Genomic DNA, 21,534 nt, shown 5'->3' on the forward strand with positions numbered 1-21,534 from the left:
CAAGCCTCGGTTAATTTAAGAAAATTGAAATCATATCAAGCATCTTTTCCGACCACAATGCTATGAGATTAGAAATGAACTACAAGGAAAAAAAACTATGTAAAACACAAACATATGGAGGATAAACAATTTGCTGCTAAACAATTTGCTACTTAACAACAAATGGATCACTGAAGAAATCAAAGAGGAAATAAAAAATTACCTAGAGACAAATGAAAATGAAAGCACAACCATCCAAAACTTATGGGATACAACAAAAGCAGTTCTAAGAGGAAAACTTATAGCAATACAATCTTACCTCAGGAAACAAGAAAAATCTCAAATAAACAAGCTAACCTTACACCCAAAGCAACTAGAGAAAGAAGAACAAACAAAACTGACTGAAAGTCAGTAGAAAGAAAGAAATCATAAAGATCAGAGCAGAAATAGATGAAATAGAGACAAGGAAGACAATAGCAAAGATCAATGAAACAAAAAGCTGGTTCTTTGAAAAGATAAACAAAATTGATAACCCTTTAGCCAGACTCATCAAGGACAAAGGGGAGAGGACTCAAATCAATAAAATTAGAAATGAAAAAGGAGAAGTTACAACTGACACTACAGAAATACAAAGGATCACAAGAGACTACTACATGCAACTGTATGCCAATAAAATGGACAACCTGGAAGAAATGGACAAATTCTTAGAAAAGTACAGTCTCCCAAGACTGAACCAGGAAGAATTAGAAAATATGAACAGGCCAATCACAAACACTGAAATTGAAACTATAATTTAAAAACTCCCAACAAACAAAAGTCCAGGACCTGATGGCTTCACAGGAGAATTCTATCAAACATTTAGAGAAGAGCTAACACCTATCCTTCTGAAAGTTTTCCCAAAAATTGCAGAGGAAGGAAGACTCCCAAACTCATTCTGAGGCCACAATCACCCTGATACCAAAACCAGACAAAGATACCACTGGAAAAGAAATTTACAGGCCAATATCACTGATGAACATAGATGCAAAAATCCTCAACAAAATACTAGCAATTCAAATCCAAAAATACATTAAAAGGCTCATACACCATGATTGAGTGGGATTTATCCCAGGGGTGCAAGGATTCTTCAATATCCACAAATCAGTCAATGTGATACACCACATCCACAAATTGAAGAATAAAAACCATATTATCATCTCAAAAGATACAGAAAAAGCTTTTGACAAAATTCAACACCAATTTATGATAAAAACTCTCCAGAAAGTGGGCATAGAGGGAACCTACCTCAATGTAATAAAGGCCATATACAACAAACCTACAGCTAGCATCATACTCACTGGTGAAAAGCTGAAAGCATTTCCTCTAAGATCAGGAATGAGACAAGGATGCCCACTCTCACCACTTTTATTCAACATAGTTTTGGAAGCCTTAACTACAGCAGAGAAGAAAAAGAAATAAAAGGAATCCAAATTAGAAAAGAAGAAGTTAAACAGTCATTGCTTGCAGATGACATGATATTATACATAGAAAAGCCTAAAGATGCTACCAGAAAACTACTAGAGCTCATCAATAAATTTGGGAAAGTTGCAGGCTACTAAATTAATACACAGAAATCTGTTGCATTTCTATACACTAACAATGAAAGATCAGAAAGAGAAAGTCAAGAAACAATCCCATTTACCACTGCATCAGAAAGAATAAAATACCTAAGGAGACAAAAGACCTAAGGAATAAATCTACCTAAGGAGACAAAAGACCTGTACTCCAAAAACTATAAGATGCTGATGAAAGAAATTGAAGAAGACATAAACGGATAGAAAGATATACCATGCTCTTGGATTGGAAGATTAAATATTGTGAAAATGACTATACTACCCAAGGCAATCTACAGATTCAATACAATCCCTATCAAATTACCAATGGCATTTTTCACAGAACTAGAACAAAAAACCCTAAAATTTGTATGGAGACACAAAAGACCCCGAATAGCCAAAGCAATCTTGAGAAAGAAAAATGGAGCTGGAGGAATCAGGCTTCCTGAATTCAGACTATACTACAAAGCTATAGTCATCAAAACAGTATGGTACTGGCACAAAAATAGACCTATAGATCAATGGAACAGGATAGAAAGTCCCGTTATAAACCCACGCACCTATGGTCAATTAATCCATGACAAAGGAGGCAAGACTATACAATGGTGGAAAGAAAGTCTCTTCAACAAATGGTATTGGGAAAACTGGACAGCTACATGTAAAAAAATGAAATTAGATCATTATTTAACACCATACACAAAAATAAGCTCAAAATGGATTAAAGACCTAAATGTGAGACTGGACACTCTAATACTCTTAGAGGAAATCATAGTCAGAACACTCTCTGACATAAATCACAGCAATATCTTTTCCAATCCGTGTCCCAGAGAAATGGAAACAAAACAAAAATTAAAAAATGGGACCTAATTAAATTCAAAAGTTTTTGCACAGCAAAGGGAACCATAAACAAAATAAAAAGACAACCCACAGACTGGGAGAAAATATTTGCACATGATGGGACTGACATGGGATTAGTCTCCAAAATTTACAAACAGCTCCTGCTGCTTAATATCATCAAAACAAACAACCCAATCAAAAAATGAGCAGAAGACCTAAATAGACATTTTTCCAAGGAAGACATACGGATGGCCAAGAGGCACATGAAAAGATGTTCAGCATCGCTAATGATTAAAGAAGTGCAAATCAAAACTACAATGAGATATCACCTCACACCAGTCAAAATGGCCATCATCAAAAAATCTACAAACAATAAATGCTGGAGAGGATGTGGAGAAAAGGGAACCCTCCTACACTCTTGGTGGGAATGTAAATTGGTACAGCCACTCTGGAGAACAGTATGGAGTTTCCTTAAAAAACTGAAAATAGAGCTACCATATGACCCTGCAATCCCACTCCTGGGCATTTATCTGGAGAAAAACATGGTCCTAAAGGATACATGCACCCCAATGTTCATTGCAGCACTGTTTACAATAGCCAAGACACGGAAGCAACCTAAATGTCCATTGATAGATGAATGGATAAAGAAGATGTGGTACATATATACAATGGAATATTACTCAGCCATAAAAAAGAATGAAATAATGACATTTGTAGCAACATGGATGGACTTAGACATTGTCATACTGAATGAAGTGTCAGACAGAAAAATATCGTATGATATCGCTTATATGAGGAATCTAAAAAGAAATGATACAAATGAATGTATTTACAAAACAGAAACGGACTCACAGACTTAGAGAATGAACTTATGGTTACCGGAGAGGAAGGGTGGAGGGAAGGGATAGTTAGGGAGTTGGGGATTGACATGTACACGCTGCTGTATTTAAAAAGGATAACCAACAAAGACCTACTGTATAGATCAGGGGGAAAAAAAAAAGAATCCATTTTCTAAAAACTGTGTGAACTCTTAATTGTTTGGGGGCATGGAGAGCCCTGGGGTATGTCAGAGGCTTCAGCTCCTAGTCAGCCCTACAATCATCAGCAGCAACAGCATCGCCTGTGTCATCAGCAGACTTGGCTCCTTTCAAAGTGCAACCGGATTTCACCCTCATAATCACCGTAAGACACTTGCTGGTTGGGAAGGCACAGAAGACCAGAGAAGTTAAGAGCTTTGCCCAAAGTCACATAGCAGGTAGGTGGCCAGATTCCTGGCCCTTGCACCACGCTCGTGGCAATTCAGCCAGTGTGGACACTCAGACTTCTTCCTCATCCCCTTTTCACATTCCCCCTCTTCTTCCTCACCTGTCCCAGGGCTCAGTCCTCATTTTCTTTATCCACACTCTCCCTAAAGGATCCCCTCAATTTCCCTGACTTTAAATTCCATCTCTATGCTCTCATTTCCTGAATTTATTTCTCAAGGCCTGACTCTGCCTACTTGATGCACAAGCATCTCAAAACTAACATGGCCCCACTGGACCTGCAGAGTCCACCCATCCCCAACCCTCAGCCCTCGCTCCCCAGGCTTCCCATTTCGGTAGAGAGGGTGACCTCTGCCCACCTACTGAAGGCAGAGACCTGGGGTCTCCAATTCTCCTCTCTCTTAGTGGCAGGTCCTATGAACTCCACCTCCAGGATCCACCCGTGGTGTAGCCCTTCCCCCCACCTTCGCTGCCACCACCTGGGGCCAGGCTGCCAAGTTACGGGCTGAATTGTGTCCCCCCACAAGGAAAGATCTGTTGAAGCCTTAACCTTAGTACCTCAGAATGTGACTTTATTTGGAAATAGTGTCCTCACAGAGGTAATTGAGTTAAAATGAGGTCATTAAGGTGGGCCCTCATCTAAAATGACTGATATCCTTATAAAAAGTGGAAATCTGGACACAGAGACAGACACATACAGAGGGCAGACAATGTGAAGACAGAGGGAGAAGATGGCCATCTACAAGCCCGGGAACACCTGCGGTTGCCAAAAGCTGAGAGGCGTGGAGCAGACCCTGTTCAGAGCTCCTTCGGGAGAGCATGGTCCTGCCGACACCTTGAGTCTGGACTTCTGGCCTCCAGAACTGCGAGGCAAAGTTCTGCTGTTTAAGCCACTCAGTTTGTGGTACGTTGTTACAGCAGCCCTAGCAAACTAATACATACAGTCATGGACCCCACAACACCTCCTGCCATTCTGTTTCCTCTCTGGACTCCCTACCACCTGTCCTCCACGCAGAAACCAGAGGGAACTACCCAAAATGGAAGAGCCCCACCAAGCCCTCCTGATATGGGCCTCTGCCCACCTCTGACCCCACCAGGTGGCTTTCTCGTTTGTCCACCTGCTTTGGTCTCATTGGAGCTCTAGAACCTTCAAGCTCTTTCCCCTGGCACTCTCCTTTTCATCCTGCAAGAAGTCAGCCTAAATGTCCCCATGAAGACAGACCCACCCACCTTCTCCATCTCTGACCCACCCTCTCCATCTCAGCGTGGCCTCTCCAGCAGCTGCTGCCACCACTGTGCGTTTCCTCCAGCCCACTCCTCAAAGTCAGCAATTGTGGCTTTCTTAGTGTATTCGTTTGCTTATTGTTTAGTTCCCTTCCAGACAACAAACTTTATGAAGACAGGGGGCAAGCATATATAAATGCTTCATAAATATCTTTTGAGTGGATGGGAATAAAACAAGGAAGCCTGGTCCATCCAGCATCCCAGCCGGGCAGCCTCCGGGTCCAGCAGGGAGCAAACGGGTCAGTGTTGAGGAGAGACCAGAACTCTCCCACCCCCTCCTTCTTCATGCTCCCTCCCCATGTGCCAGGCAGCCCTTACCAACCTCTGCGAACCCCCTCCTCAGTCCCATGCCTCTCATCACTTCCCCGGCCTGGATGACCCACCCTCCCTTCTCTTCACCATCCATTCACTCTCCCATCTTCCTTCCAGGCCCAGGTCCTGTCTGCCTCTCTTGAGAAGCCTTCCCTGGCTCCCCAACCCTTACTCGGAGCCTCTTTCTGTCTATTAGTGCCACTGACTTGGAACTGCCTGCATCATTACCTATCTTTCCAATGTAATCCTCTTAATACTAACAGTGGTCATACTTTGAAGACTGTAGATGCCTTTGTCATGGACGAAAACATTTCACAATCATTGTGCCCTGGGATTGCCCCAGTGGCCCTCCATAGCTGGGAAGCTGCTCTTCCTGGGCTGGTGTGGTGGTAAGCAAATCAGCTGTAGCAAATGTGTCTGCATGCACATGTGTGCACAAGTGCGTCTGTGTGCCTGGTAGAGAAAGAGCAATGCATTCGCTGCCGGGCTGTTAGGCAACCTGCCCCCACCCACTCCGAGGAGGGCTGCCCTTAGGCGAGAAGCCTGGGCCAGCCCTAAGGAAGTGACCTTGGACACGCACGCAGCACCTCGTCCATAGGTGCAAGACTCAGCTTGGGCCTGGGATTTGCAGAGCCTCGTTGATCCAAAGCTCCAGTTAAGCGTGTACCTCCCAGACATTGTACGGGTGAATGGGAATGGCCAGCCAGACAGCACAAACAGTGCTGGTATTGTTCCTCATTATAGAAATGTCTCTATCAGGAACGTTTGATAGAGCCCAAACTGGCTGTGAAAGAAATCCAAATGCTTAAGACAAAAGAGAAAAGAAACTTTACCTCACTAGTAAGCTGGGATAAGGAAATGAAAACAAAGTAAAATATCTTGACAAGATATTAAAAGGGAAAAGATGTGGTAGAAGGCCATCCAAATGGGGAAAAAACGCACCTATAATTCAAAAGTTTAGTTCAGCATGTAACAAAGCCTCTGAGGTAACTCTCAGTTAAAGTCTGAAGTTGCCATATTTTATCACTGAAAAATGCCAGCATTTCGGTAATTAATAGACTTCGTAGCAGCACCACACTGGGACACCAGTGCTGTTGTTCCATCACCTGTGTGTGTTGGGGGTGGCAGGGATATGAGGCCCAGGTCTAAGTGCCACCAGCAGGGCCACCTCTCTTTCTGGACCAACTATATCCTTAAGCTGTGATTTTGCTCCCTGCACCTGGAATAGGCTGAGTCTTCCCAAAACTAAGGCCCATAACCTAAGCTGGAGAAAATCAAAACAGACAGGACTCATGTACCTGAGACAAGGGAACTCCACGTTGTCGCTCTCGGGCTGCCCCTCCTCTCTCACCAGCACCCGATCCAGGAACCAGCCACTGCCGCTGCCTTTGCCGTCGTGTCTGACCCTCACCCGCCTTACCTTCCGCATGGTGACGGACTCAATGGTGAACTCATCGGCCTTTGTGGGGAAGACAGCAAGGCCAGTTAGACGGTGGCTCCCCTGGGACCCAAACACCAAGGGAAGACACAGGCCCAGAAATCCTAAAACCCATAGCCAATGGGTTGGGCTATTGGTCTTTCACAGGTGGGCCAGGGGCTACCCATAAAGAACAAATTGCACCTCTCCCTCAATTTCTCCCACTGGACTATGTTCGATGTCAAGTTCCCAACAACTGAGATCTGTATTTTTGGATAAATGATGGCCATTCCCTGTGATCTCCTTTTAAAAGGCAAATCCCCTAGGAGGATTAATATATTAAGCTGTTATCAGTCACTAACCATTTATCATGAATTAATTCCTTGGTTAATCTCCTCTGGCTCCTTGCTACAGAAGGACACTGGCTCCCTTTTGAGAAAGGGAATGATTAGGGGGACCAGTGGTCTTATTAATTTCACAGTTTTGCCTGCCAGTGAAGCAGCAGGAATGCAGCAGGGGCTGCAGACTTGCCAAGTCTACACAAGTGTACCTGGGGCCCTCTGGGAACAGGAACTCGAGGGTGGGATTCATGAAGGAAGGAATCAGAAGATGTAGAAAGAGAAGAGTAGGAAAGGGTGGAGAAAGACCTCCACTTGAATTCCAGGGCTTGCCCTGCCCTTGCTAAGGAAGAGGTGGCAGAGGAAGGAGAGGACCAAGGCTTACCAAATCTCTTCACCTGATGAGCAAACTTGGGTCTCACATTATTGAACTATGACTCTTGACTGAGCACCTACTGTGTGCTGAGGGCCACGTCTGCTGGCAGGCAGTACATCTGTCATCTCTAATCCTCACAACAGCCAGCCACAGGTAGGCATCCTTTCCCCCATTTCAGACGCAAGGAAACTGAGGCTCAGAGAATGGAGGGTCTGGCCCCAATCCTCCTGACTCTTTCCCCATTGTTTCACACAGCCTCCCCAGTAAATCCAGGATGGTTGGGGAAACCAAAGAGATCACCCAGCATGTTTGTAATGAGGCTAGGAATAGAACCCAATTCTCCCACTTCCATGTTTAGCGTCTTTCCTGATTTCTCTTTCAAAAAGGAAATGAACAAGTTGCCGCCAGTGGTCATGCCTAGTGGAGATGCAATGTTCCTTCAGGTGTCCCAGCTTTCAGCATGCCTGGGACCTTCAGTCCACACATAAGGTGCCCAGCTTCCTTCCCTGCCCACCTCAAGTGTCTTCCTGCTCTGCCCTCTTCTCAAAGCTAAGGTGTGGGCCAGCTCCCAGTCTTAGGAGCCTGGTGGCTGTCATGCATGTAGTTCCCTGTTCGCACACCCAGAGACAGCCTCCCTGATGGCCGAGGCACCAGTACCAGTGATCAGCTCTACTTAGAGCAAGGAAGATAAGGGAATGGGAAGGGGTGGGGCGGGGCTGAGGGAGGTGCACTGCTGGAACTTACGTTGCCCTTCACAAACAGGTCGGTGTTATTCCTGCAGTTGTAGAGCAGCCGCTCCCCCGTGTCCCCCACATCACCAAAAAGGCAGAGGTAGACATTGGCATCCGTTCCCGCACCTTCAAGTTCCCCAGTGCACACTGTCACGCGGTATCGGGCCACTGGCAGGCAGAGAGAGGGACACAACTAGCTGGCAGCCCCCTGCTCCCAGCACTGGCCCTGCTGCTCCCCACCTCTGAGCACTGCCTCCCCCTCTCCCCCCGGCTCTCATCTGGGCTGACCTTGCTCATTCCGCCAGCTGCCTCACACCAGTCAAGGGCCAGCTCATCTGCAAATCCCTTGTCCCAGACAGACCAGAGGTTCCCAATCCTGGCTAACTGTCAGAATCCCATGGGAAACTTTTATAAGAATTCAGATTCCTGAGCACCACTTCAGACTTCCCAAATCTTAGTTTCCAGAGTGGGACCCCTAAAACTGCATTATTTACAAGCTCCCCCAGGGGACTCTGGTGGAGCTGGCAGTGTTTGGGGACCACAGGTCTAATTCAAACATTTTGGCACTTGATTCCATCCAACCCAGTAGACTTTTTGCCTTAGGTTGTCCTCCAATTCATGAGTCCTGTCTTATTAAGAAAAGTAAGATAACTTTTCTTTTGAACCAGAACTGAGCCTTCCCTTCTCTTCAGAACTCCCCAGTGCTATGGACATGCCAGGAAGAGAAGCAGAGAGAAAGGCACAAAGTGCAGCTGCTATGGGAAGGGCAGCATCTTCTTCCCATGTTGAAAACGTACAGTGGAGCAGGCAAACCTGCATCTGGCACATAAGGCCTTACTTCCTAAGCTAAAAGTGAAATTCATTCATTCATTCATTCATTCCTTTGCCCAATATCTGTTTACTGAAGCCTAGTGAATGGCAGGCATTATTATAGGTGCAGGGATTCAGCAGTGAGCAAGACAGACTCCTGTTCAATGGCACTTATATTAAAGTTGAGAATGGAAGGGTGGAGAGGAGAGATGGACAGTAAAATCATAAATCATGAACAGGAAAATTTCTGAGTTGTATCTGTAACAAAGATAGTATAATGGAGTGATGCCACAGGGTGTGATGGAAGTAGGGAGGTGTACAGTAAGGGGGTGAAGATGATTTAGAGATGCAGAAAAGCTTGCTGCAAGGAGGCAAGGCTTGGACTAAAATGTTGGTGATAGGAGCCAGCCACAGGCGTAGTGAGAGAAGAGGGTGCTGGTAGGTGTGAAGCCCCAATTTGGAGATGAGCAGCTATGTTTCAGGAGCAGAGAGAAGGCCAATATGGCTGGAGTGGAGGGAGAAGGAGGGGATGAGATGAGGCCCAGAGGAGGACAGGGTTAAGGTAAGACATGTGGCTTCCTTTGTGTTTTTGTTTTTAATACAACAGGAACCCTTTATAGGGCTTTAGGCAAGGAAGTAACTTAGTCTGATCTATGTTTTAAAGAGCATTTGGCTGCCATGTGGAGAACTGATTGTAGGGGAAGAAAGAGTGAATCAGAGAGGCCAGTTAGTGGAAAAATTACAGTAGTCTAGAAAAGAGAGGAGGACGCCTAGGACTGGGGGTGCAGTGGAGATGGAGAGAAGTTGGTAGATTAGAGATATATTTTTGAGGTAGAAACAACAGTACTTGTTGATGGACTGGATAGACAATTGAGGGAAAGAGAAGAACCAGGGACGATTCCTAGGTTTCTGGCTTGGGCAACTAGGTGAATAGTGTTAGCAACAAGCCATAGGGACACTTGGGGAGAATGATGGGTTTGGAAATAAAAATCAATGGTTGTTTATTCATTATAAATTTGAGATGTTTATTAGATGATCATAAAAAGAGGTCAAGATGGCAGTTGAATATGTGTGTGGAGGGTCAGGAGTGTTGACCTGACTTTGGTCATCATAGGCATATAGATTCCATTGAAAGTCACAGGACCAGATGAGATCCCCTATGGAGAGGATGCAGACAAGGACTATAGAGGGATACCAACATTAGAGGTCAAGCCCAGGAGAAGCTAGCAACTCAGATGAAAAGCAGCAGTCAGTGAAGCAGAGGGATTTTGCTCTGAACCTAAAACTGCTCTAAAAAGTCTATTTTTTTTAAATGAAGGGAATATTAAGGCATTCCCAGATAAACAAAAACTAAAAGAATTCATCACCATCAGACCTGCTCTACAAGAAATATTAAAGGGAGTCCTTCACATTGGACATTAAACAGTAACTTGAACACACCCAAAGACATAAAGAGAACCAGGAAAAGCAATGACTTAGGTAAATATATAGACAGTATACTTTAATTTTTGTTTGTAACTCTTTTCCTCTCAAATCTTATATAAAAGACAACTCCATAAAGCAATAAATGTAAAACTGTATTGGTGGGTTTATAATATGTACAAAGATACAATCTGTATGGCAATATAGCACAAAGGAGGTGAAAAGAAACAAACCTACACTGGAGCAGAGTTTTTGTATATTATTGAAATTAAGCTGGTATTAATCTGAACTAGAATGTTATAAGTTAAGATGTTAATTATAATTCCCTGGTATAATTCCCTAAGTATAATTCTTCCTACTAAGAAAATAACTCTCACTATATATACATATACATATATGTATATATATTAAAAGAAACAAGGGAACTAAAATGGTATTCTAGAAAATATCTATTTACCACAAAAGAAGGAAGAATAAAGAAACAACAAAAAAAGAGAAGATATATAGAAAGCAAATAGCAAAATGGCAGACATAAATCCTGCCATATTAGTAGTTACATTAAATGTAAATGGACTAAATATTTCAATCAAAAGGCAAAATATGGTGGTAATCCTGCAGAGACAGGATGGGTCTCCCTACTCCAAATTTGCTCAGCTATCAAGGCTGATGATACCACACATGTACCAAGAGTGAATATAAAATGATTACTCACATAATGAGCAGTTCTGGGGAGAGCATGATAGGCCCTCAAGCAGGTCCAAAAATGGCTGGAGACAGCAGAGAGGGATGACTGGTTTGACATTTTATGGTGGTTAAGGGGTGAGAGTTTCTTCACATGGGTCCTTGTATGGCTTGAACTTTCCACAAGTGTGAAGGAAGGGAGCATCCAGGCTTTCTTACCAAATTGCCCAGACATGAGGCAGAAAGCTACTGGTGTAACTGGAAAGCTGTCAGCAGTCAAATATGAAAAAGAAGTCATACTCCTTATTACACAGAGATTGGCAGAATAAATAATACATCTAACTATCTGATATATGGAAGAGACACACTTTAGATTCAGACAGAAATAGATTGAGAGTAAAAGGATGGCTCAAGAAGAAATAGACAATATGAATAAATTTATAACAAGTAAAAGATTGAATCAGAATTCAGAAAGCTACACATGAAGAAAAGCTCAGGCCTAGATGTCTTCACTACTGAATTTTACCAAACATGTAAAGAAGAATTAATACCAATTCTTCTCAAATAAAGTAGAAGGCAATACTTCTGAACTCATTTTGTGAAGCTAGCATATCCCTGCTCCAAAACCAGACAAAGATACCAAAAGAAAAGAAAACTACAGACCAATGTTATGAATACAGATGCAAAAATCCTCAAAAAAATATTAGCAAAACAAATCCAGCCCCATAAAAAAGAACTATACACCATGGCAAGGTAGGATCTATCCCAGGGATACAAGTTAAATTTCTGAAAATCAACTAATGTAATATAACATATTAATAGAATAAAGAAACAAAAATCACATGATCATCTCAATAGACTCAGAAAAAGCATTTGACAAAATTCAACACTCTTTCATGATGAAAAATCAACAAACTAAGAATGAAAGGGAACTTCATCAACCCATAAAAGTCATCTATGAAGTACCCACAGCTGACATCATATTTAATGGTGAAAGAGTGGATGCTTTCCCCCTAAGATCCGGAACAAGACAAGGATCTCTGCTCCCACCACTTCTCTTCAACATGGTATTGGAGGTTTTAGCCAAGGCAACGAGGTATCAAGATTAGAAAGAAGTAAAACTATCTCTATTCATGGATGACATGATCTTGTATATTGAAAATCATAAGGAATTCACTAAAAACTATTAGAACTAATAAGAGTTCAGCAAAGTTGTGGAGTACAAGATCAATACAGCAAAATCAACTGTATTTCTATTACCTTGCAATGAACAATCTGAAAAAAAATTAAGAAAACATTTCCATTCAAAATAGCATCAAAAAGAATAAAATAGGGCTTCCCTGGTGGCACAGTGGTTGAGAGTCCGCCTGCCCATGCAGGGGACACAGGTTCGTGCCCCAGTCTGGGAAGATCCCACATGCCGCGGAGCGGCTGGGCCCGTGAGCCATGGCTGCTGAGCCTGCGTGTCCGGAGCCTGTGCTCCGCAATGGGAGAGGCCACAACAGTGAGAGGCCCGCATACCACAAAAAAAAAAGAAAGACAAGAAAAGAATAAAATAGTTATGAATAAATTTTTAAAAACAAGTGAAAACCAATTAATAAGTCATGGAGATGTAATGTACAGCATGGCAACTATGGTTAATAATACCATACTGCATACTTGAAATTGCTAATACAGTAGATCTTAAAAGTTCTCATCACAAGAAAAAAATTATGTAACAACGTGTTGTGATGGATGTTAACTAGACTTACTGTGGTGATCACTTTGCAATATATACAAATTTTGAATCATTATGTTGTACACCTGAAACTAAATATAACATTGTAAGTCAATTATACCTCAGTAAAAAAGAAAAAAGTGAAAAACTTAAGCTCTGCAAACTAAAAAACTGTTGAAAGAAATTAAAGATGTTCACAGATTGGAAGACTTAATATTGTTAAGATGGCAATACTTCCCAAACTGATCTACAGATACAATGAAATCTCTATCACGATCTTAAATGATTTCTTTGTAGAAATTGACAAGCCATCTCTAAAATACATAGGGAATTTTAGGGAACCCAGAATAGCCAAAACAATAGCAAAAAAGAATAATAAAGAAGAATAACAAGTGTTGGCAAGGATGTAGAGAAATTGGAACTCTTATACATTGCTGATGGAAATGCAAAATGGTGCAGCTGTTTGAAAAATAGTATGATAGTTTCTCAAAACTCAAAACAATTACCATACAGCCAGCAATTCAGCTCATAGGTATATATCCAAGAGAAATGAAAACATATGTCCACAAAAAAACTTTACATGAATATTCATAGCCACATTATTCATAATAGCCCCAAAGTAGAAATAACCCAAATGTCCATTAACAGTTGAATGTGGTATATCCTTACAGTGAAATATTATTCAGCATTTAAAAGAAATGAAATACAGATGCATGCTACAAGGTGAATGGACATTAAAAACATTATGCTGAGTGAAAGAAACAGATACAAAAAGTCATATATTAAATGATTCCATTTATAGGAAATGTCCAGAACAAGCAAATCTATAGAGACAAAAAATAGATTATTGGTTTAAACAGATGGGTAAGTACAGAGATAAGGAGTGAGGTGGGGGAATGGGTGTGACTGCTAATGGGTATGGGTATGCAATGAAAATGTTCTGGAATTTGATAGTGGTCAAGGATACATGATTCTATCAATATACTAAAAGCCACTGAATACTTTAAATAAATGAATTGTATGGAAAATGAATACCTCAATAAAGCTGTTTTAAAAAACGGACACTACTCATTGGTGGTCCATCTAAAATGAAGATAAAGTACATGAGGAATCAGACAAATCACCAGTAAGTTTAATTTAATTTTTCAGTAATATACCCATTTTTATTTGGAGATATGAAGACATCTGAAAATTAAATTTGACCTTTAAATATGTGGGTCTGAATATATAGTGTCTATAGCAAAAGCATTTGTTAGAAGAAAAGGTCAAGGATAACTGCTTATCCACGGACCTGCCTGAGTGGGGCTGGCAAAGGCAGCCACTGAAGTCAAGAGTGGGGAAAGGTCTCCTGCCCCCAACAGTGTCTCCTGTCCTGCCCCCAAGGGTCTCCTGTCCCTCCCTCTTCAGAGGGACAGCACCTGAAATTCAACCACTGCTGCCTCTCCGGTCAACTTTATTAAAATGCAAAAGATAAATGTTTTAAACTTTTAGCCTTCGCATAAATGAAGCTGATGCTTTTGCGTTACACTCCCAATGATAGGCTGTGTTAACAGTAAGAGGAGCAAAGAGCATTAACTGGAGTGAGTACTGAAACGTGGAAACACAAAAGGGAAGGGAGGGCACCAGTCTCACTTCATTCTGACTTTTGATGAAGGTCGGTTTTGCCTTTTGGGGCTGTATCTATTAGGCCATTCCCAGAGGCAAGCTGATGAGGGAATTTAGAAATCTCTATGCCTGGGAATCCCAGTCCCCTTTGCTCAGGAGCTCGAAGGTCCTATTGGCTGGACATTGTCAGGGGTCCCAATTCTCTCTAGGGGCCACTCCCAGCCCACCTGCCACTGAGGTTCTAAGCACCTTCCTGGCAAGAAGTCTGTGGACAATTAAAAATAATTATATTAGCCATCAGCAGTGAAAGACTTTAAACAGATGGGTAAGTACTAGAGCCTCTTGTACTTTAATTTTAAAATTACAGCTCAGCCTGATTAGCAAGAAGCCACAGTTTTCAGCACTTGAGACCAGTGGTCTCTTGCTGGCTCATCAGTGGTATGTAATCCCTTCTGCTGGGCATGCAGTGCAGAATGCAGATCTCATTGGTTTTACTATCTCACATAGCTCCTGAGGGAAAGGCAAGGTGGAGATAAATTGTGGGCTGGTGAGTGTTTTGTCTGTGTCTCCTGGTCTGTGTTAATCAGTGCAATCACCCCGGAAGGCATCTTGGCTCTCAGACGTGGTGTTGATTTCTTGTTTGACTGACCCTTATTTTTTAAGTAAACTAGGAGTACACAATTTCAAACATAGAGAATTGGTTTTAAATTGGTATTTACTCATTTTACATGAGTCCAAGACTCTCCACTGAAGGGATTTTCAGGAAGCCCTGCACATTATACCTTGGTACCAACTGGGGAAGTGAAATGTTGCCACCCGCTCTATTTACTGTTACAAAGAAGCATCCAGACCAGAAAAGGAGATGTGAGTTCCTGTAGAGGTGAGTGAGGACATGGGAGTGTTCCAAGAACAAGAGGAATTTATGTGAGCCAGAAAGAACAGTTGGGGAAAAGAAATTCGAGTTGATATGGGCTCCAAAGTACTGCCAAGGACCCCCAGAAGGCATTAAACTGCCCTTATAGCCAGGACAGACAGCCCTTCTGTCACTAACCCGGGTCCTTGAAGTCTTTAATCAATAGAAATTGATAAGAGGCCAGAAGAGAAATCCAGGCAAGGCTTTACTGGGACTCGTGCCAGAGCACGAGGGAGTGAAAACAAGTAGCAGGTGCCCTTGCTTGCTCTCTGAGGAGGGCAAGCTGGTCCCTTAAATGGGGTGAGGGTGGGGGCGGATTGGTGGGTCAGGCTGGAGGGGCGGCTTGGGTGTCTGTCCACACCCTTGGCGGTGCTGTGTGCAGGGATTATGCTTTTGCTCCCGGTACCTCAGCAATGGCAGTTGGTTTGTGGTCTTCTTGTATCTTATAATTGCCCCCAACTGCAGTTATGTGTGCAGTTATTTTTAGTCCCTTATAGTTTCTTTGTATTCTGTCGCTAGAGATTCAAGCACTCCAGTAAATGGTGCCAGGTCCCAGCTTATCTCACTTCAATCCAATACTAGTCGTTAGAGAATTTTTTTTAATTGCAGTTGGTCTTTAATAGTATCACAGAAGGCAAAAACAAACAAAAGACAGCTATGATAGCCCCATATCTTATACGCTGTTTAAAATGTTTCAAGGGTGTTTTTGTATGTAACCTATAGAAATGCTCTTCCTTCCCGCCCCTCCCACCGTGATCTCTCCTTATCTATCACATCCCTACCATGCAAGACCTAGCTCAAATGCCTGAACAAAGTTTCTCCCATCTTCCTCAGCAGGAAGTTTACCTCCCTACTGTGTCTACTGCATTCATTCAACTCCTACCAGTTCCACCTTCAGAGTATTTCTTGAATTTATGTCCTCCTCCACAGTCTACCTGAACCCTGCACAATTTCAGGACCACTTTTTCTTTCCCCTGGATGATTTCTTGTCCCTAAAATACATCCTCCACACACTCACAAGTCCTTGACAGAGCAGGAGAAATGTGGGGAGGAAGGAACTGGATGGAGTTCAAGTTCAAGGGTGGTGTGAGTGTCATCAAGGTCATGAGAGGCCTGCGAGGGCAGGAGCCTGAGTCAGAGGTGGGGACTGAGTCAGAGCTCAGAGGAGCAGCTTTGTGGGATGAGCCCAAGTGAGGTACTGAGGAGTGGCTGGTTGCATGGGGAGGTGGAGGTGAGCAAAGTGGACGAGGACCAGCATGTGGATGAATGGGTTTTCCACATGGACATTGATAGAAGCAGAACAAAAGCTCTCAGGTTTTGATATGTGCAAAAATTACTTGGTGTGCTTGATAAAAATACCGATTACCAGGCATAGCCCTCAGAGAGCCTAGTCAGTATATCTGGGATTGGGCCCAGGGATATTCATTTTAACAAACACTCTAGGCAATTTTTATATAAATGGGACCTTGAGCATACTTTCAGAGACACCATCTGTTATGGGCTGAGTTGTGTCCCCCACCAAATCCATATGTTGAAGTCATAACCCGCCAGTACCTCAGAATGTATTTGGAAGTAGGATCTTTAAAGAAGTAAATAAAGTAAAATGAGGTCGTATGTGTGGGCCTTAATCCAATATGATTGATGTCCTTATAAGAAGAGATTAGGACACAGACATGAGCACACACACAGGGGAAAGATCATGTGAGGACACAGCGAGAAGATGGTCACTTTCAAGGCAAGGAGAGAGGTCTCAGGAGAAAGCCAACCTGCCAACACCTTGATCTTGGGCTTCTAGCCTCCAGAACTGTGAGAAAATAAATTTATGTTGTTTCAGCCCCCCAGTCTGTGGTATTTTGTTATGGCAGCCCAAGCAGACTGGTTCACTGTCCTAGAACAATGGTAGGAGTTGAGGGGTCTAGAGAATGACTAGGGGGCACCTTGCAAAAGAGGAACATGTCCAGAGTGAACAGAAGATGGAAATGAGCTGGGGCGAGGCCACATTGTGGGTGGTGTGAGCCTCGAGGCCGAAAGGGCAGTGGGAGTCAGGAGAATGCCCCCTCCCGCTAGCCCCACAGCTGTGAGGACGGAAGACTGGGTTTTGGGGGGGGGAGCCATGCTTCAGTCAAGGTACGGAGGAGATGGAGGTAAAAGAACATCCTGGGCATTTAAGTAAAAATGGCAGCTTTCTCTCTGAAAAAAACTCACTAAAATGATAGCATACAGGTATTTTAGATTTAACCAAACAAAAAATGTTCACCAATAAGGCTCAGGGAAAGGGATGAATATAGACAACAGCAACCAGATTTCAGAAGCTGGAGCACAGCTAGAAAAGTGTGCTTTTCACAGTGCCTTAGCACAGTGGGTCCTCACCAGGAGCGCTGACAGCCCCTAGAAATTTGTTGGACAAATTCCTGAGCCCCCCACCCCAGACCTACTGAATTAGAAAATCTGTGGGTGGGCCCCAGCAATCTGTGTTTTAAGAAGCCCTTCAGGTGACAATGCTGAAGTTTGAGGTCCCCTGACTTAACAGACCAGAGAGAACTGATCAGAGCTATCAGCTGTGAAATTTGAGAAGTAAGGTTGCAAAGTGTCAGGAATGACAGCACCAGGTAACTTTAGAAATAGGGAGTGAGGAACTAAAATTATGAGAACTGGTTAGAAGGATTTAGAAAGCAGTTAGATCCCAAGACCATCTCCTCAATTGTTCATACCTGCAGGCTCAATTCTGCCACATAAACAGGGCAGATCAGGTAACAGCAGGTGTGTTTCTGCCTTGGTGGGATACGTCACATAGAGTCCTAATTGGGGGGTGGGCAGGAATCTTATGTTTTATCATATTTACAGGGAGATGATAGTCTTGTTGACAAAGAAAATACTGCTGAATGTGAAAAGGCAGAGTATCGTTTGCTGACCTAGGAGGCAGGAGATCTTGTTCTAGGTCTCACTCTGTCTCTAACTGTATAATCAGGGCAAGAACTTCCTCAGTTTCCTTATATGCATCGATCTATTTTAACGACCTTTGAACACAAATATTCCATAGTCCATTTTAATTAATTCCATAGTCCATTTTAATTAAAAATGAAGAAGAATCATAAAATAGTACTGATTGCAAGCATGGCCTAATTAGACTAACAGGGTGATCCCTTTCTAGATATTTGCTGTTTGGGGTTTCTATGTTTTTGTGTATTTCACTCTGTTCAAATTGTTTAAAAATATATATACAGAGCTTCTACTGGGTGTGCAAATGCCTGAGAAGTGACACTATCCAAATACTTAGAAGGACTACTGGAACTATGGATGACATCGTAATTCACTTTTTGTAATTTTGCAATGTTATTTTACTATTAAAAAAAAATTAAGCACAGCCTCAAGGATAGAAAATAGGTTAATTATATTAAGTGCCAATTCTGATCAATTGCTAATGTTTGCTTGCAGTGCTATATTGAGGGCCATGAAGCTCATTTCAGACTAAATGGGAGAGAATGCTGTGATTACTCAGTAATGTCTGCCAAGAGAAAAGGATAGGACACGTGCCGTGTATTTGCCAGCACTCTGGCGGTATAACCTAGAGGCAAAATGATCTCCTTTTCCCTCTTTGAATGTGGTTGCTAGACTCCAGATTAAAAGCTCAGCTCTCGGGCTTCCCTGATGGCACAGTGGTTGAGAATCTGCCTGCCAAGGCAGGGGATACGGGCTCGAGCCCTGGTCTGGGAAGATCCCACCTGCCACGGAGCAACTGGGCCCGTGAGCCACAACTACTGAGCCTGCGCGTCTGGAGCCTGTGCTCTGCAACAAGAGAGGCCGCGACAGTGAGAGGCCCGCGCACCGCGATGAAGAGTGGCCCCCGCTTGCCACAACTAGAGAAAGCCCTCGCACAGAAACGAAGACCCAACACAGCCAAAAATAAATACATAAATTTATTTAAAAGCTCAGCTCTCTTCTACTAGCTCCAAAAAGAAATAGAGGATTCATAAGGGAGCAGTCAAGTGTGTCTATAAGAGCCAAGATCCAGCCTTCCTTTTTGAGGATCATCTTATGCATAATTTGAAGAGTTGCCTTTAATTTCAGGGAGTGTGTGGAGAAATATTGTTCAGTGTGGATTCTTCTCATCCCCTCATAGCCAACCTGAAGACCCAGAAATCTCCCCATTCTCACCCATGCCCATCATAAAGCCTTAGCATCGTGGAGATGGCTACTACAAGCCGGTCTTGAGTCTAGGACCTTCTAAACCCAGTCCTCATTCAGAAGGAGCCTGATGGTGCATAGTGGACAAGACTACCAGCTCATGGGCTAGACACCCATTGGCACACCAAGTAAGAGCTCCATTACCTCCCCCAGGATGAGAGCCAGTCAATACTTACTGCCCATTATCCTCCGTACTGTTGGACCCTCGGCAGTCATTTCCCTAACGATCTCATTGTCATCCTCATTGGCATCCAGCCAGCGATTGCAGTTGAAGTTATACTTGTCCTTGGTCAGGGTGTTCATCAGGGTCATCTGGAATGAAGTCCTGGAGTGAGCAAGTGGTGTACCAGAGATATTCATCCATGCCTTGAGGTTCCCGTTCTGCTAGTTCATCTCAAGGAGGACAAGGCCGTCCCCTAGGGATGACTCTTGTGGAAGATGGAGTGCCAGATTAATATTTATCCCTCTGGTCCCCTGGAGACCCACAGTTGCCTAGCAGCCAGGTGATTAGGACACAGTGCAAGTCTGCTGAAACCTAAGCAACTTCTTAGTCTACTTTGGAAGTCCTGTCCCCGTCAGGATGTCCATGTGTCATGTGTCCAAATTTAGGTCTCACTACAACCCTTCCCCACCCACACTCCCAACAGATAAACGCAAACTAACAAGACAAGGTCATTAGAAAGAGACCATTTTGGTTCCTCTCCCAACCACCTTCTAACCCCCAAGATGGTACATCTCACCTTTTCTAAATGCCATCCAGAACCAGGACTCCTTTTATCATGCCACGCCCGAATCTTATAAAACCTGCCGAGGTCTGGGAGCTCAATCTATGGTGAGAAATAACAAGGCCTGAGTGGACAGAACCAAGCGAAATGTGTTTACCCTCATAGCTGACCCCCTGCCAGGAGGGTACCCACTTTGAGCTGTTTCTTCAGCATCAAGGGTGGGTTTGCTTCAAACCACCCTCATATATTCTATCTTCTTGTGCTCTTTTAACCAATGGCACATGAGGGAGAGACAGCCACGTAGAGCTAAGGTTCAATCTGGGCTGGTGAAACTGAACAAAAATAACTGACCCACAGTAGGATCCAGACTAAATAAAATCTTCCAAGCAATAAGCTTTCAATTACAAAATCCATATGGCAGCCCTGCAAATTAGCACAGGCCCAAGCCCCAGGACTCTGTTGGGCACTGAAACAGACAAAAAGATCAATACAGTGGTCATGCCCTTTCCCTAGGGGCTCCAAGTCTAGCCAGGAAGACAAATACATAAAGAGCAATGAACTGAAGGTATAATAGAAGCGCCAACGGGGTGCTCTGAGAAGAGAGCTGCAAATTACAAATTATTCTTACCTAAAGGTCAGAGCAGCACTTCCGTTGACAAAACAAGCCTTGCTCTGCTTACATACATACTGAAAATTTAAAGCTGAATTTCTTTTTAAATGTTCCAAAATGTATACTTTCCTTTAAATTTGCTCCTCACTCTCTAATTCAGTCCACACTGGGCGGTTTGACACTAACTGTGCTCAGGGTCTCTGTTCTAAAATGATTCCCCAAGTCACCAGGCTCCTGAATGTCCAAAGCCATTACATACTTGCTTCTTCTCCCATGCTTGGTTCTGGACTGTTTGATTCAGATGAAGGGCCAGATCTAAACTGCACCCCATCAGTACATTGCCCGTACATTAAATGTGGCATTCCTTGCAGGGGCCTAGGGTCTCTATTTTACCTTTTTGTCTTCAAACTTGGTCCAAACCTGGCTTAGGAAACCAGAATCCCATGACAAATGCTTCTTACACCCCTTTCTCTTTCTTCCCTCCCACTCTGTCACTCTTCCTACCCTAAATTTCTCAATGATTCCGGGTTTGAACCACTTGTTGTTGGGATTCAGGAGAATCTCATCCGTCCGGCCCTTCTGCCCATAAATCTGGATGAAGATAGGAGAGTTGGTACCAGCTTTCTTCAAGTCGGTCGTCCAGACCCACAGGGACCATGGGAATTCTGCAGAGACAGGTCAAGTTGTACCATTAACTTCAAAAGTGAAGAGATTTTCAAGCTACCAGTGGGGAAGACA

At 43.3% G+C, this 21,534-nt stretch overlaps 1 protein-coding gene across 2 annotated transcripts in view; it reads right to left on the reverse strand.

Annotated features, from left to right (window-relative positions):
* The window catches only part of LOXHD1 (lipoxygenase homology PLAT domains 1), a 201,300-nt gene that overhangs the window by 113,777 nt on the left and 65,989 nt on the right, over positions 1 to 21,534 (reverse strand). For both annotated transcript variants that reach the window (XM_033837947.1, XM_073790898.1), the window contains exons 10-14: positions 21,301 to 21,461; positions 20,202 to 20,288; positions 19,638 to 19,773; positions 8,142 to 8,296; positions 6,565 to 6,725 (exon numbers count right to left, since the gene is read on the reverse strand). In XM_033837947.1, the coding sequence (XP_033693838.1) occupies positions 6,565 to 6,725; positions 8,142 to 8,296; positions 19,638 to 19,773; positions 20,202 to 20,288; positions 21,301 to 21,461 (700 nt within the window). The remainder of the gene's footprint in view (positions 1 to 6,564; positions 6,726 to 8,141; positions 8,297 to 19,637; positions 19,774 to 20,201; positions 20,289 to 21,300; positions 21,462 to 21,534) is intronic.

Source organism: Tursiops truncatus, chromosome 13 (assembly GCF_011762595.2).
Source record: "Tursiops truncatus isolate mTurTru1 chromosome 13, mTurTru1.mat.Y, whole genome shotgun sequence".
In the NCBI taxonomy this organism is placed as follows: Eukaryota; Metazoa; Chordata; class Mammalia; order Artiodactyla; family Delphinidae; genus Tursiops; species Tursiops truncatus.